This window comes from Enhydra lutris, unplaced genomic scaffold, assembly GCF_002288905.1.
Source record: "Enhydra lutris kenyoni isolate GAN:26980312 unplaced genomic scaffold, ASM228890v2 scaffoldscaffold5, whole genome shotgun sequence".
NCBI lineage: Eukaryota > Metazoa > Chordata > Mammalia > Carnivora > Mustelidae > Enhydra > Enhydra lutris.
The window spans coordinates 36,880,988-36,894,261 of record NW_019154089.1 but is presented as its reverse complement, the minus strand read 5'-3'; the positions used below and the strand labels follow the sequence as shown (position 1 = coordinate 36,894,261).

General features: G+C 43.2%; 1 protein-coding gene across 1 annotated transcript in view; it reads right to left on the bottom strand.

Moving 5' to 3' along the window:
- The window catches only part of LOC111140850 (colony stimulating factor 1 receptor), a 29,476-nt gene extending 28,425 nt beyond the window's left edge, over positions 1-1,051 (bottom strand). The window contains 1 exon segment of the mRNA XM_022493068.1: positions 867-1,051. Within this exon segment, the coding sequence (XP_022348776.1) occupies positions 867-915 (49 nt within the window). The 5' untranslated portion in view covers positions 916-1,051.
- Positions 1,052-13,274: the final 12,223 nt, after the last annotated feature.

The following is a 13,274-nucleotide window of genomic DNA, read 5'->3' as shown; positions in this document are numbered from 1 at the left end:
GATAAAATATAACTGAAGCTACCAGCCAAGCAGCAGCCCCTCCCCTCCAGTGAGGCGCCCTCCTGGGATGGAGTCCGCCAGGGCTGCTGCCACCGGAGCTGGAGGTGGGACCGGGTCTGCCACACAGCTCTCTGTGCCGAGGCCCAGCAGCCTGTGTCTGGGAGCACTCTGGCCAGGGAGACCTACACTGCCCTCCCCCCCGGCCCTCCTCTAGTCCTCCTCTACTCTCCTCCCAAATTCACCTCACCCGAGCCCTGGGCCAGAGAGGCTAACCCCTTATCTCCCTTCCAGCCCCTTACCCACGCCTCCCAAGGAATGACTGCTGCCCCCTCAGGCCTTTCTGAGTCGGGTCCTGCCTGCTCTCTAAGGCTCACAGGCTGGGTGGGAGCTAGCAGAGCCATCAGGAGCTCTCTATGGCCTCCGGATCTCCTAGGAGCTTGTTAGAAATGCAGAATCTCACGTTGTACCTGGGACCTACTGAGTCAAAATGCACATTGTAACAAGATCCCCGGGGAATCTGTGTGCAGAGTAGAGTCTGAACAGCATTATTTAGTCCAGCTCACCACGGCCCCCAACACCTGCCATTGAATAGATGGGGACACTGACGTCCTGGGGCATCAGGGGCTTGCTCAGGACACCTGGGGAGTCCGCCTCTGAGCTGGGACAGATCTGCAGCCCTGGTGGAGCTGGTTCCACCCCACACACACCCTCTTTTCCCTCCACTGCCTTTCCAAAGCAGACACACGCAAACCTGCGGTCCAGAGTGGCAACACCTGGGGACGGGCAAGGTTTTACGGGATCCTTGCACAGCGGTCTTCCCTGTCACGCATCCCCCCAATGCGCAGAGTCCCCAGTTTTGCTCTTACCATGCCAAGTTGTGGCCCCCAGCAGGACCAGCAGAGCCCCTGGGCCCATGGCCTCAGTGGGGAGGTGGCAGGCTGATGCGGGGCTAAGGGGTGGGCAAGGCACAGGGAGGGTCTCAGCTTCTAGTTCCACAGGGACCAGGATCGCTGGGCACACGTTCCTCTCTGCTGTACTAGCTGTTTCTCTTGTTTTCCTCTTCCTCCTCCTCCTTGGGCCGATCCCCTTCTTCCCCTTTTAGCTAGGCAAGGCAACCACAGAGTTTGGAAATCTTGGGTCTTCAGAAGAAAACAAAGCCATGACCCCCAGAGGGAGGGGTTGGAGACTGGGACAGGGCCAGCCTGAGCCTGGGGGAGCTGGCTAAGTTTAGGGCCCTTCTCAAGCCACCTCCAAAGGATCCTGGGAGAACAGACATGCCCAAAGTCAAGCAGTCAGTAGCACAAATGGGGGAGTCTCCAGGGTGACCAGGCAGCTCTGGCTTAGCCAAAAGCAAAGTTTGGTTGTTCTGGGAGAGCCTGGTGATAGAAGCAAGAAGCTTCCATTTCCAGGACTCTCCGCAGCTAAGCCCTTTACATTCACTGTTTCCTCCAGTTCCATAGAACCTTTATGTAATGGGCACTACTGCCATTCCCATTTTGCAAATGGAAAAACTGAGGCTCAGAGAGATCAAACACCTTAAACTTACCCATAGTTACAGGGCTACCGAGTGGCAGAAGTGGGATTTGGATCTAGACAGCCTGGTTGTAGAACTTTTTTTTATATCACTTACTTATTTTTTTTAAAGATTTCGTTTATTTATTTGACAGACAGAGATCACAAGTAGGCAGACAGGCAGGCGGAGAGAGAGAGGAGGAAGCAGGCTCCCCACCAAGCAGAGAGCCCAATGCGGGGTTTGATCCCAGGACCCCAGGATCATGACCTGAGCCGAAGGCAGAGGCTTTAACCCACTGAGCCACCCAGGTGCCCCTTAAGTTATTTTTTATTTGTTTTTATGAAGAGTCTAATTCTGCTGCTGTATTTCTTCAGAAAAATTACATTCTTCTGCTCCTTCCTTTCCTGCAGTCAATTGTTTTTTACCCCTTTTTAATAGATTCCCTTAGTTTTCCTCCTTATTTCTAAAGTTGTGAAGTTGTAACGTTATTTCTTGGTTGTAAAGTTATTTCTTGAAACTAAAAAAATTCCCATATAACATCGATCCAGGAAAATGACTAGTCTTTCTATGTCCAGGTATATGTGATATATATATATTTTAAAGATTTTATTCATTTATTTGACAGAGAGAGAGATCACAAGTAGGCAGAGAGAGAGGAAGAAGCAGGCTCCCTGCTGAGCAGAGAGCCCGATGTGGGGCTCGATCCCAGGACCCTGGGATCATGACTTGAGCCAAAGGCAGAGGCTTTAACCCACTGAGCCACCCAGGCACCCCTATATGATATATTTTATATATACATTTTTTTTCCAGAAAAGTGTTTTGAACCTCAAGTAACCATAAATACCAACCAAAGCTGACTCAAGAAGAAATAGAAAATCTGAATAGACTTATAACTAGTAAAGAGATTAAATCAATAAACAAAAACCCTCCAACAAAGAAAAACCCACGACCAGATGGCTTCACTGGTAAATTCTACAAACTTCTTAAAGAATTTACCCCCCGCCCAAAATTTACCCCCATTCTTCTCAAACTCATTCAAAAAATAGAAGATGAGGGAATACTTTTCAACTCATTCTATGAAGACAGCATTACCTTGATACTGAAGGCAGATGAAAACATCCCAAGAAAATAAAACTACAGACCAATGTCCCTGATGAGCATAAATGTAAACTTATTCAGCAAAATACTAGCAAGCCGAATCCAACAGCACATTACAGTGATTGTACACCAGGACCAAGTGAGATTTATCCCAGAAATGCGAAGGTGGTTCAACACATGAAAATCAGTCTAAAACACTACATTGCCAGAGTGGGGAAAAAAAACACAAACCCATGTGATCATCCCGATTAATGCAGGAAAAACATTTGACAAAATTTGACAAACACCAACAAACTAGGAATATAAGGCAACATTTTTAACATGATTAAAACCGTAAATGAGGGACACCTAGGTGGCTCAGTTGGTTAACCGTCTGCCTTTGGCTCTGGTCATGATCATAGAGTCCTGGGATTAAACCCCGCATAGGGCTCCCTGCACAGTGGGGAGCCTGCTTCTCCCTCTCCCTCTGCCTGCCGCTCCCCCTGCTTGTGCTTTCTCTCTCTCCAACAAATGAATAAATAAAATCTTTAAAAAAAAAAAAAGTAGGTGAAAAACTCACAGTTAATTCAATGGTGAAAGATTGAAAGCTTCTCCCCTTAAATCAGGAACAAGGCAAGGATTCCACTTTCACTGCCTCTGTTCAACACTATACTGGAAGTTCTGGGCAGAGCAATCACAGAGAAAAAATCCAAAGTCAAAAGGAAGAAGTAAAACTATTTCTCTTCACGTATGAGATAATCCTATGTATAGAGAAATCCTAAAGAATCTATGGGGGGGGAACCCATTAGAGCTAATAAATTCATCGAAGTTGTAGGGTACAAGATCAACACACAAAACTCAATTTTATTTCTATTCAGTAACCATGAGCAATCCAAAAAAGAGGTTTAAAAATTATTTTATTTGCAATAACACCAAAATGAGTAAAAATACTTGGGAATAACTTTAACCAAAAAGATGTAAGATATTTGCCCTGCAAACCACAAAACACTTCTGAAAGAAATTAAAAAGACTAAATAAATGGAAAGACATCTCGTGTTCATGCATTGGTATTGTATTGTAAATATTGTGTGTAAACATCGTAAAGATGGCCGTCCTCTCCAAAGATGGCCGTCCTCTCCAAAGTGATCTGCACATTCCATGCAGTCCCTATTGAAAGCCCAGTGGCATTTTGCTCAGAAATGGGAAAGCTGATTCTCAAGTTCATATGGACTCCAAGTGACCAAAAGACTCTTAAAAAAGAACAAAGTTGGAAGAGTCACACTTCTCAGTTTCAAAACTTACTACAAAGCGACAGATACCAAAACAGTGTGGTATTGGCATACGGATAGGCATATAGATAAACAGAATAAAATTGAAAGTCCAGAAATAAACCTTTACATCTATGGTTAATTGATTTTCAATAAAGGTACCCAGACTGTTAATGTGGAAAAAAACAATGTCTTCAACAAAGGGTCTTAAAAGAACTGGATAGCCACATAGAGAAGAATGAAGTTAGATCCTTCACACCATATATAAAAATGATAAAGGATCAGATTTAAATATAAAAGCTACTACTAAAAAACTCTTAGAAGAAAATATAAGGGTAAATATTCATGACCTAGGCATGGAAATGGCGTCTGTGATATGTCACCAGCAGTGCAAGCAAAGAAAAGTTCAATAAGTTGGACTCCATCAAAATGCAACATTTTAGTGCATCAAAGGACATTATCAAGAGAATAAAAAGACAACACACAGAATGGGAGAAAATATTTGCAAATCATATGTATGATAAGGATTTGATCTCCAGAATATATATATATCTCTTCTAACTCACCAACAAAAAGGCAAACTACTCAATTAAAAGTGAGCAAAAAAGTTGAGTATCTATTTCTCCAAAGAAGATGTACAAATGACCAACAAGCGTGAAAAGATGCTGAACATCGCTCATCATCAAATCAGAAACACAAGGATATACAGCCTCACACCAATTAGGTTGTCCATAATTGAAAAATCAGAAAATAACAAGTGAATGATGCAGAGAAAAGTGAACCCTTGTGCATTGCTGGTGAGACTATAAAATGGTGCAGCGGCTGTGGTAATCAGTTTGGTAGTTCCTCAAAAAGTTGAACACAGGGGCGCCTGGGTGGCTTAGTCAATTGAGAGGCTGACTCTTGATTTCGGCTCAGGTCATGATCTAGGGTTCTGGGATCGAGCCCCGTGCTCAGTGGGGAGTCCGCTTGAGGATTCTCTCTCTCCCTCTCCCGCTGCCCATTCCCCAGCTCGTGCATGCTCTGTTTCTCTCTCAAACAAATCAGTAAATCTTTAAAAAAAAAAAAAAAAAAAGTTAAACACAGAATTACCACATGACCCAGCAATTCTACTCTTAGGCATATCTAAAAGAATTAAAAATAGAGATTCAAGCAAATACTTGCACATGAACTTTTTTTTAAGATTTTATTTACTTATTTTGACAGACAGAGATCACAAGTAGGCAGAGAGGCAGGCAAAGAGAGAGTGGGAAGCAGGCTTCCTGCTGAGCAGAGAGCCCGATGGGGGGCCTCGATCTCAGGACCCTGGGACCATGACCTGAGCAGAAGGCAGAGGCTTTAACCCACTGAGCCACCCAGGCACCCCTGCACATGAATGTTTAACGCAGCAGTATTCACAATAACTAAAAGGTGGAAGGGGTTGATGAGTGGATAGACAAAAATCCTGGCATCTCCACACAACGGAATGTTATTCAGCCACAAAGAGAATGAGAGGCACTGTCGGAAGAGCATGAGACTCTTGATCTCAGGGTTGTGAGTCTGAACCCCACACTGGTTGTAGAGATTACTAAAAAAATAAAATAAATAATAAGAAAAGAGAGAATGAATACTGATAAATGTCACGACACGCACAGACCTCAAAAACGTTATGCTAAGTGAAGGAAACCAGACACGAAGTCACTTACAGTACGACTACATTTATATGAAACATCCAGAATACGGAAGTCTGCAGAGACAGAAAGCTGACTGGTGGTTGCCAGGAGCTGGAGGGAAGGGAGAGTGGGGAGTGACAGCTTGATGGGGAGAGTGTTCCTTTTTGGGGTGATGAAAAAGTCTCAGAACTAGAGGGAGGAGATGGTTGCACAACACAGTGCACTCAACATCACTGAATTGAAGTAGTGGGCATTGAAGTTCATGAATATGTTATATATTATATGTTATATTATATATTATAATATTATATATATATATATAATATGTATATATTATATAATTATATATTATATATATATATAACATATATATATGTTATATATATATGAATAAGTTATATGAATTTTACCTCGATTAAAAAAAGAAGAAGAGATCAAGACTTTCTTGGAAAAACAAAACCATAAAATTCATTGCCAGGAGATCAGCACTACAAAAGAAAAAAAAAAAAAAAAAAGAACAAAAACCCCTGGGTGGCTCAGTCAGTTAAGCAGCTGCCTTCGGCTTAGGTCATGACCCCAGGGTCCTGGGACCGAGTCCCACATCAGGCTCCCTGCTCAGCAGAGAGCCTGCTTCTCCCTCAAGAAGATAACAGACTGTCTGAAGCAGACATTGTTGAAATTTTTTGTAAAGAACCAGATAGTGTCTATTTTAGGTTTGGCAAGCCATTCGGTTTGGGTGGCAGCTGCTTAACGAGGCCATCGTTGTAAAGAGGCAGCCGCAGATGACACCCCGGCTATTGACTACAGCTGTGTTCCAGGGGGACCTGACTTACAGAAACAAGCGCAGGCTGGGTGTGGGCTGACTTAAAGCACAGAAGGTGGCCGAGCATTATGTGTGTGTGGCTTCTGGTGGGGGTACAATGTAGGACAAGAATATTACAGAAGGCACAAAAGTGTACTCTGTAAGGCTTATACTATATTTAGAGCAGTATAATATGATTTGCAGGCAGGTTTTGGTTAATTAAACATATATATTTTAAAATCTAGAATAATCATTAAAATTGTTTAAAAGGTGGGGCACCTGGGTGGCTCAGTGGGTTAAAGCCTCTGCCTTCGGCTCAGGTCATGATCTCAGGGCCCTGGGATCGAGCCCCGTATCGGGCTCCCTTCTCAGCGGGGAGCCTGCTTCTCCCCTCTCTCTCTGCCTGCCTCTCTGCCTACTTGTGATCTCTGTCAAATAAATAAATAAAATCTTAAAAAAAAAAAAAAAGAAAGTCTAATTCTAAGAAAAAAATTGTTTGAAAGCTATATGTTATAAGCCAACAGTAGAGGTAAGATAGAGCCATAATAGAGTCATGAAATATAGTCAATTAATCCAAAGAAGGAAAAAGAATAGGAAGGAAAGACCGGTAAAACAAAAAGAAACATCTAACAAGACGAGAGGTTTGTCTTATTAGCTTAAGCGTCAGCTCGTGTCCTAGAGGTAAGCAGCCCAAACGTACCAAGTGAAGACAGAGATGGTCAGCACACTCCCGCTATTTGCTTTCTACAAGAAACCTACTCTAAAAATAAAGACACAGACAAGATAAATGCAAAAGGATGGAAAAAGATATTCCATGTAACAATAATCAGAAAGGGTTGGTGTGCAGCACTGATACCAGACCAAGTAGGCTTCAGACACGGACTTTGTCTCAGGATAATGAAGGACATTATGTAATGGCAAAGGAGTCAATCACCCCCGATGACGTAAAGATTCCAAATTACGCACCTCAATTACAGCAGGTAATTCGAAATATAGGAAACAAGACCCATGGAATGGAAAGAACAGACAGACAAATCTTTGGCAACGCTTCTGTCCCCATAATAAATAGCACCGGGGGAGAGAAAAGAGTAAGGATATTGAACAAGGCTATAATCCAACCTGACCTAATTGAAATTTATAGAATAATCCACTTAATGGTAGCAGAATACACATTCCTCTTTAGGGCACATGGAGCATTCATCAAGATTACTATATTCTGGAAAATAAAATAAAATAAAATAAAAATCACAAATAACTAGGGGCACCTGTATGGTTCAGTTGGTTAAGCGTCTGCCTTCAGCTCAGGTCATGATCTCTGGATCCTGGGATGGAGCCCCGAGTCAGCTCCCTACTGAGTGGGGAGTCTGCTTTTCCCTCTACCCCTCCGCCTGCTCATGCACTCTCTCTCTTTCTCTCTATCTCGTTCTCTCTCTCAAATAAATAAATCAAATCTTTAAAACAAAACACAAATAACTAAATCTTATAAATTATTTCTTTTTTTTATTTTTAAAGATTTTATTTATTTATTTGACAGAGAGATCCCAAGTAGGCAGAGAGGCAGGCAGAGAGAGAGGGAGAAGCAGGCTCCCCGCTGAGCAGAGAGCCCAATGAGGGGCTCCATCCCAGGACCCTGAGATCATGACCTGAGCCGAAGGCAGAGGCTTAACCCACTGAGCCACCCAGGCGCCCCATAAATTATTTCTCGTACCAAAACAGAATTGAACTTGAATTCATTAACAGAAAGAGATCTGGGAAATCCCAAATATTTGGAAATTGAATAACACACTTATAAACAACCCATGAGTCAAAGAGGAGATCACAAGAGAAATTAGAAAATATTTAGAATTTAATGAAAAAATAATCAATGATTTGTACTTCTATCTTAAGAAACTAGAAAAAGAAGAATAAAACCCAAAACAACTATAAGGAAGAAACTAAAGATACCACCAGAAATCAGTGAGATCAGAACAAAAATGTTAGAGAAAAACCAGTAAAACCATTGAAACACATGAATAAAATATCCAGGAAAACAAAACAAAACAAAACAAAAAAGACACAAATTACTAATATCAAGAATGAAAGCGTGGACATTACTACTAACCGTTTGGACTCTAAAAAGTTAATAAGGAAATGCTCTAAACAATGCTAAGCCCATAAATCATTAGGTGAGATAAAATGGACTAATCCCTTGAATGACACAAAGTGCCAATTTCACATGAATGGCCCTGTATTTATATAAAGCCTTCTAACAATAACAACAGACCCCAGATAATGAAAACAAAATTCCAGACCCAGATATTTCTGTTGGCAAATTCTACAAAACAAGGAAGAGATAATACCAAGTCCACACAAACTTTTCCACAATGTAGCAGAGGAGAGAACACTTTCCAACTCATTGTATTATCCCAGCACTATCCTGATAACAAAACTATACAGGGACATTATAAGAAAAGAAAACTACAGGCCAATATCACTGATGAACACAGATGCAAAAAATCCTCAAAAATATAGCAAATCAGGGACAGCTGTGGAGCTCCGTCAGTAAGGCCTCTGCCTTTGGCTCAGGTCACGATCCCTGGATCCTGGGATCGAGTCCCGAATCAGGCTTCCTGCTCGGCGGGGAACCTGTTTTCTCCCTCTGCCTGTCCCTCCACCCTGCTTGTGCTCGCTCTCTCTCTGGCAAATAAATAAATAAAATCTTAAAAAAATATATTAACAAACCAAATCCAACAATACATTAAAAAAAAATCACTCACCACGTTCAAGTGGAATTCATTCCAGGGGTGGTTTGAGTATTTGCAAATCAATCAGTGTGCTACATCACATTAACAAGAGAAAACATAAAAAACCAGTATGATCATCTCAATAGAATGCAGAAAAGACGTTTGACACAATACAACATCCATTCATGATAAAACCTCTCAACGAAGTAGGTTTAGAGGGAAAATATTTCAACATAATAAAGTCCATATATGAAAAACCCACAGCTAACATCATGCTGCATGGTGAGAGCTTTTCCTCTAAGATCAGGAACAAGACAAGGATGTCCGCCCTCACTACTTTTATTCAACATATTACCAGAAGTCCTAGCTGCAGCAGTCAGATGAGAAAAAGAAATAAGGGGCATCCAGACTGATGAGGAAGAAATACAACCTTCACTATTTGCGGATGGCAGGATACCATATATAGAAAACCCTGAAGGCTGTACCAAAAAATTACTAAGACTGATAAATGAATTCAGTAAAGTCACAAGACACAAAATTAATGTACAGAAATCTGTTACATTTCTATACACTACCATTGAAGTAGCAGGAGAAATTAAGAAAACAATACCATGTACAACTGCACCAAAAATAATAAAAAACCAGGAATAAAATTAAGCAAGGAGATGAAAGACCTGTACTCCAAAAATTATAAAACACTGATGAAAGAAATTGAAGATGACACAAATGGAAAGGCATTCCATGCTCATGGATTGAAAGAACGAATATTGTTAAAATGTCCATACTACCCAAAGCAATCTACAGATTTAATGTAATCCTTATCAGAATACCGACAACGTTTTTAACAGAACTAGAACAAACAATACTAAAATGTGTATGGAACGAAAAAAGACCCTGAATAGCCAAAACAATCTTGAGACAAAAGAACGAAGTTGGGATTGAAGATCTCAATCCCAGATTTCAAGATGTACTAGAAAGTTGTAGTTATCAAAACAGTACGGTAATGGCACAAACACAGACCCATAGAACAATGAACAGAATAGAGAGCCCAGAAACAAACCACGTTTATATGGTCAATTAACCTATGATAAAGGGGACAAAAATATGCAATGGGAAAAAGTCTCTTTAAAAAATGGTGTTGGGAAAACAGGACAGCTACATAGGAAGGAATGAAACTGGACTAGTGTTTTACCCTATACCCGGAAATAAACTCAAAATGGATTAAAGAACTAGCTGTGAGACCTGAAACCATGAAAATCCTAGAAGAAATCTCGTTGACATTGGCCTTAGAAATATTTCTCTAGATTTATCTCCTCAGGCAAGGAAACAAAAGCAAAACTGAACTATTGGGACAACAACAAAATGAAAATCTTTAGCCCAGCAAAGGAAACCATCAACAAAACGAAAAGACAGCCTACTGAGTGGGAGAAGATACTAGCAAATGATACATCCAATAACGGGTGATGGAACTATGTCTTAATTGTGGTAGTGATAACATGAGCATATACATTCGACAAAAGTAGCACAATGGGGGTGCCCGGCTGGCTCAGTCTGAAGAGCGTGCAACCCTTGAGCTCCAGGTGTTGAGACCCAAGCTGGGTGTAGAGATTACACAAAGTAAAACAAAACAAAACAAAACGTAAGTAGCACTATAGACTAAAGAACTGCAGCCTAAAAAGGGTGAATTTTACTGTTACTTAAACCTTAAACAGAACGAATGGAGACGAAAAGTATAGACTAGCCAAGACATTCTTAAAGAAGATGAAAGGAATGGAAAGCCTTGTTCTATTACGTATGAAGAAATACTATGAAGACAGTACGGTTGAGTTTGCTACTGACTCACAGACAGACAGATTGTACAAAAGGAAGATCCTAGAAAGAGATCTCTACATGCAGGCATTTGGTAAATGATGGAGATGGCAGTGTGAGTTTGCAGGGTGGGGAAGGACAGCCTTCCCAATGGAGGGATAGCAAGTAATCAGCTAGCCACACGTTTTTTTAAGTTTATTTCTTCTACATCTATCTTTTGTCTATTTTTCTATGGGTTTTGTCTTCTGTTGATTTGTGGGACTATTTCTATTCTCTCTTACATCTCTTAACCCTAACATCATATATGTTGAGGTATCTTTCATACTCGACCGTTTCTGTTTGAACCCTCTTTTTTGGTGTCTTTACGTACACAGAAGTTTTTACCTTACACGTCCTCAAATCGTTTGGTCTTTTCATTTCTGGCTTCTGGGTTTCATGTCTTGCTTAGGCAGGGTGAGCCATTTATTGTTTACAAGGCACTTTCATTTTCATGTTCTCATACAGGCCTGGGCCACCCGGACCCAGCAAGTGCATATTATCTCCACTGGAGAGATAAGAAATGGGAAGGTCACCGAGGGTAAGTGACTTACCTCGGGTCACCCAGTTACTTCGGGGAAGACTCAGAGCCAGTTTGGGGATTCTCAGAGCCTTCAGCCAAGGTCACCACTCCCTACTCCTGGGACCATTGAGCCAAGACCATTCCTCTCACCCCTCCACTCCACCCCTCAGCAGGTGACCTGCCTGCCTCCTGTTGTCGGAAAGCTGTAGCCCTTTCTTCCCTCCCTGGGGCACCTCCTGTCCCTTTTAGTGCTGCATTCTGGACTCCCTGACAGCTTTGCTCCTTGCCTCTCAATGGGCCTCCCATGTGTGGAGGCAGCCCTGCGCTCCCTGGAAGCACCACATCTTGGGCTGGGTGTGCTGGTCCCTTAGCCGTCCTCCTCGGACCTGGTCTCCAAACACATCTGGTCATCCTCGTCAGATCTTCAGCATATGCAGGGTCATGAATGTGACATTAACTTTTTCAAGTCCAACACATTTGGAGGGAGCCCCTTTATGTGGAAACAGAGGTATGAGGGGGTACAGATGTTGTGGAGGAAAAAGGACAGAGCGTTTCTGTGAGGGTTTAGAGGGCGCGTCGGAGGAGTCCGCCAGGCAGAAAGGGAATCTAGGAGGACTGGTGTAGGGGCGGAGAGGGGGAAAAGCAGGGCCAGCCAGAGGGAGGGAGTGGAGGTGGAAGTAGGAAGGGGTGAGGTCTGGGTGCGAAGAGTCCCTGACAATCCCACCTGGAGCTCAGACTTTATCCAGTTGGCCATGGCCATGGGCTCTTAATGGGAGCCTGTGGATGGGTGCCTCCAAGTATGGTCCAGGGACTCCGGCCTCAGACTCATACACGTACCCGTTAAAATGCAGAATCCAAGGCCATCCCAGGCCTGCTGAATTAGGGGTGAGAGGTGGAAACCTGCACAGGAAACATCTCCCTACAGGGTTCTGATGTGCACTCATGGTGGAGGCCACTGTCCTCAAAACCCCATGGATGGCCTCAGGGAAACCTGAGAACCCCTATCATGTCGGTGAAGTTTGCATCTGATCTCAGGATCTGGTGCCCGGCTTCCATGCCATTCTCACCAAGTCCCTGACCCAGTCTAGCAGAGACCCTCTCCGGTGGAGGGAGTGAAGGTAGAGAAGAGACTTGGCCGGCGAGGCGGCTTAGATCACCTCCGCAGAACCTGTCTCTGTCCCAGCTCAGAAGAAGCCGCTCGCTCTGTCGTTTCTGTCCTTCCAGCAAACTCCCATCGCTCCTCACCCTCCCTGCTTCCAGGAGGGCTCCCCAGCCCTGACAGACGGGCAAGTGTCCTTCCTATGCGTCCCAGGCTAGCCCAGTACTTTCCTCACTCGGCAGGTGAGGGTTAGCAAAGGTTGATCAGGACCTTACTATGCGTCAGAAGCATCCCACTCCCTTTTTGAAGTTTTCTCACTGAATCTTCAGGCCTAGAGGTAGGTGTTGTTATTATCCCAAAGCTCAGAGAACTTAAGTCACTTTCCCAAGATCACATAGCCGGTGAGGGTATTCCTGCCTCTTGAGCCTATGGTGTCCATAACCATTCTGATCCCCCGACTTTAGATATTTGGAGAATGAAAGAGTCCACGAGTAAATGCTGTGTTCCCCAACTCTGCAAGCAGGACAGTACTCTCCCCTCCTGGGAATGTGGCCTCAGAAGCCCCCGATTCTGAGTGTGGCTTGTGTGCAAGGCACCACATCAGGCCCTTTGCACATTTACCTTGTTTCTTCCTCTCAGCCGTGAGTCTGGTTCTAGTGATTATTCCCATTTTGCAGATGAGGAAACTAAGACTCAGGGAGGTTAGGTCACTTGCCCGAGGTCCCAGAGCCAGCAGGTGACACAGATCTGGGGTTGGAACCAGGCAGCCTGG